We start from the raw sequence: 3,996 nt of genomic DNA, 5'->3' as shown, positions 1-3,996 counted from the left end.
CTCTTTCTCTCTACTCGGTCTCTCTCTCTGTCTCTCTCCTCTCTCTCTCTCTCTCTCTCTCTCTCTCTCTCTCTCTCTCTCTCTCTCTCCTCTCTCTCTCTCTCTCTCTCTCTCTCTCTCTCTCTATCTCCTCTCTCTCTCTCCTCTCTCTCTCTCTCTCTCTCTCTCTCTCTCTCTCTCTCTCTCTCTCTCTCTCTCTCTCTCTCTCTCTCTCTCTCTCTCTCTCTCTCTCTCTCTCTCTCTCTCTCTCTCTCTCTCTCTCTATATATATATGTATATATATATATATATATATATAAAGAAAATTATTTTAGATGTACAGGAGAAAAAACAGTTTAAAAGAAAGTTTAACCTTGAAAAGTTTACTAAACATTAGCCCAGCACAGCAGGCCAAAGTACATGTTTGTACTTTGTACTTTCTTGTGTGTGTAATCTGCAGTTTCCTGAGTCTGAACTAAAACAGCTGCAGGTTTTGTCATGAGTTGATATTACAGAACCCAAATGCAGGAAACCCAAAGGTGACAGATGGCAGCAAAGTCCTTTATTTTAACAAAACATAAAAACCCAGAAAAAGTCCTCTAACAGAAATGAGAGAATGGTGAAGATGACTGGGAGGCGTCAGACTGACAACCAGCCGGGACTGAAAGAGAGCAGGAATGAAGACAGACGGACCAACAGCCAGGAAGAGACACATGTCCTCTCAAGGACTGAGGAGACACAGGTGCAAACAATCAGGATGGACGGGACCAAGGGGAGTCAAAGAAAGAACTAAACACACAAGGATGTACTTTCAAAATAAAACAGGAAACAGGTCACCAACAGACCCAACCTAGTAATAGTATAGTAGAGGGTGCAGCTACTTTTTTCATGACACTGTCCGAGCATGAAAGTGGTCTGACCTTCTATGTGGGGGTGCAGTAACTCCTAAAGGGACAGTAGCGATGACCGCGACATCCTGAAGTTCTCACACCATTCCTCCGGGACAACTCCTTCGTTTTCAGAGTTTTCTCACCACGTCCCACGTGACGTCCTGAAGCCTAAATGTCCGTTTCTCTCCGTTTACAAGCAAACGTGAAGACGGAGGTTTTAAAAATCTCCACTTTGGCCGGAGTTTTCAGGAATGATGGTTTTTGGAGACTTTGAGCTTCGTTTTGGTGTAAACGAACGTCTAAAACTGATGAAAACAGCAGCGTTGTTGCTGCGTGTAAACGAGGCCTCAGACCTGGACAGGTTGGACTGACGGCTACAGGTGGAGCGTCAAAGTGATCGTCCTGACAGGAAGTGTCTTAGATCCTCCCGTGGGGGTTTAATTCAGAAATGTCCTTTAATCAAGCAGATCATTAGTTGTTCAAGCAAAGACTTTTCAAGTGCAAGCGATACAGAACCTGATGTTTAGTTTCACACAGACTTCAGAATGTGTTGAATTAGTCTGATAAATATACAGAATTCAATCATTCTTATCTTTAACTAACAGTAAGATGTTAACTGATAAACTCAGTTGTAACAGAATTATTAGGTGTTTGCAAGATAAATCAAATTATAAATGACACATTACTAAAAGTAAAGTATTTTAATATCTTCTGCTCTCAGAAAACATCATTTTAACTCTTATAACATACAAGGATCATTATGATAAAAAGCTCAGGAATCCTGCATAAATGATATAAAACTGGACACATGATATAAAGTCCAGCAGTTCTCCACAGATCCATTCTGGTGTTAATAATTGTTGCTAGATCAGCTTCTGATCTCTAAACTGCTGCTTTGAACAATATTTGAACATCAACACTAATCAAAAGGATTGGTGTGTATGTTGGTGTTTTCATCTTAATCTAGTGTCAGACTTGGACCAGAAAAGCTCAGGATGTTCAGTAAAGGTGAACATGTCAGAGGAACAACCAGGAACCCACATCATGGATGTAACAAAACTGTAAAACCTGTTTTATAAAGTCCAGATACGGTGGTGACCCACATGGACCTGATGACAAAGTTGATATTTGAAGAAACTCTTCTCTGATGAGACTGGAACATGTTTTACTTTCTGTTCAGGTTGCAGTACTGCAGTCTGTCAGAGATCAGCTGTTCTTCTCTGGTCTCAGCTCTGAAGTCCAACCCCTCCCACCTGAAACATCTGGACCTGAGCAAGAACTACCTGTATGATTCAGGAGTGAAACATCTGAGTGGATTTCTGGAGAGTCCAGACTGCAGACTGGAGACTCTGGAGTAAGACATGTTTTATTTGTGTGTTCAGATGAATCTGATGTGAAAGTTGTGTTGACACTAACCTGCAGACATCAGGCTGATCTTCTACTGATCCACACTGACCATCTGACTGCTCTGAGTTCTTCTTCTCTGGTGTCTTTGTTCAGGTTGAGGGGCTGCGATCTGTCAGAGATCAGCTGTTCTTCTCTGGTCTCAGCTCTGAAGTCCAACCCCTCCCATCTGAAACATCTGGACCTGAGCAGCAACGACCTGCAGGCTGCAGATGTGAAGCAGCTTTCTGATCTGGTGGAGAGTCTAGACTACAAGCTGCAGGATCTCAGGTCAGTGGAGGTTGAACTCGGTTCTGCTGCTTCCAGCAGTTTTCTACTAAAACCAGTTGGTATCAAAGATCAGTGTTTCCAGTGAAGCTGCAGCTTCTCAGCAGCTGCTTTCCTCATGAAGCTGTGAGAGGAGGATGTGTAAGGGTTGAAAAAAGGGATCCAAGGATGCAGAGCAAAAAACAGGTCCAAGGCAAGAGGATGCAGAAAAATCCAATCAAAAGGATATTTATTAGATGCTCCCAGCAAAACATGTGCTCAGGTACACAGACAACTCAAGAAAGATCACCAAGAACAGAACTGCTTAAATACCCAGTGCACAAATCACAGACAACGATGAACACCTGGTGAACCCAATTAACCCCCAATGCAGGAAGAACACCATGTGTGGGGGAGGGAGGACATCTAGTGGACCTGAGGGGAAACACAGACAAAGGTAAGTTTACATGATCTGCTGGGCGGTGCCTCTCACCCTTCTTCTCCTCTCCTTTTCCCTGCCTCTCTTCTCCATTACCATTTTTATTTATTATAAATATCTCATAGCTATCATTTTTGTCCATTGTTCCTGTAGTTTCTTGTGCCGGCCCCCCTTTTTTCTCTTTTGTGTATGTTTGCAGGCCGGAGCCTCAGGAGCTGCGTTCTGGCCTGTGTTCCCGGTCCCCCCCCCCCTCTGGTCATCCCGCTGCTGCTTCCACATGACTGTTGTGTGCTGCTGACGCCCCCCCCCCCCCCCCACCTCTGGTCATCCCGCTGCTGCTTCCACATGACTGTTGTGTGCTGCTGACGCCCCCCCCCCCCACCTCTGGTCATCCCGCTGCTGCTTCCACCTGCCTGCTGTGTGCTATCGACGTCCCTGACTCCCCCAGTCTGGCCTTCGGCAGGAGGGTCCCCCCTTATGAGCCTGGTCCTGCTCAAGGTTTCTTCCTCCTAAAGGGGAGTTTTTCCTTGCCACTGTTTGGCTTAAGGCTTTTCTCCCACTAAGGGAGTTTTTACCTGCCATTGTTTATATAATAATTGCTCGGGGGTTTATGTTTATGTTTATGTTTATGTTTATGTTCATGTTCTGGATCTCTGGAAAGCGTCTAGAGACAACATCTGTTGTATTAGACGCTATATAAATAAAATTGAATTGAATTGAATTGAATTAAGTATCAAGGTGCAGACACACAGACAGATAAGGGTAAAGGTGCAGACACAGACATGGTCAGGTGTGGACCATGACAGGATGATGACAGGCTGCAGGATTGGACAGAAACACAGAGACAGCAGTCGGCCAATCAGAGGGTCCAGATGTTTGTTGTAGACCAGTGTTGTGCTGGTGTTCACGTGTCCAGAAATAAAGGAGTATTCCAGCTGACGGCCTTCCAGGATGTTCAGACACACAGCTGCTCCACTGCAGCTCTGAACTCTGAAGTCCTGGGGCCTCATTTATCAACCGTTCGTAGAAAAAGTTCTA

General features: G+C 44.6%; 1 protein-coding gene across 1 annotated transcript; it reads left to right on the top strand.

Moving 5' to 3' along the window:
- Positions 1-656: 656 nt before the first annotated feature.
- LOC133440023 (NACHT, LRR and PYD domains-containing protein 14-like) lies at positions 657-2,997 on the top strand. The gene is made up of 4 exons (XM_061717540.1): positions 657-721; positions 2,050-2,223; positions 2,370-2,543; positions 2,914-2,997. Exons 1-4 carry the CDS (start codon positions 657-659, stop codon positions 2,978-2,980), a joined length of 480 nt encoding a protein of 159 aa, XP_061573524.1. The 3' UTR covers positions 2,981-2,997.
- Positions 2,998-3,996: the final 999 nt, after the last annotated feature.

This window comes from Cololabis saira, unplaced genomic scaffold, assembly GCF_033807715.1.
Source record: "Cololabis saira isolate AMF1-May2022 unplaced genomic scaffold, fColSai1.1 scf336, whole genome shotgun sequence".
In the NCBI taxonomy this organism is placed as follows: Eukaryota; Metazoa; Chordata; class Actinopteri; order Beloniformes; family Belonidae; genus Cololabis; species Cololabis saira.
Note: the sequence above shows the minus strand (reverse complement) of the source record. Positions and strands in the feature narration are given on the sequence as shown.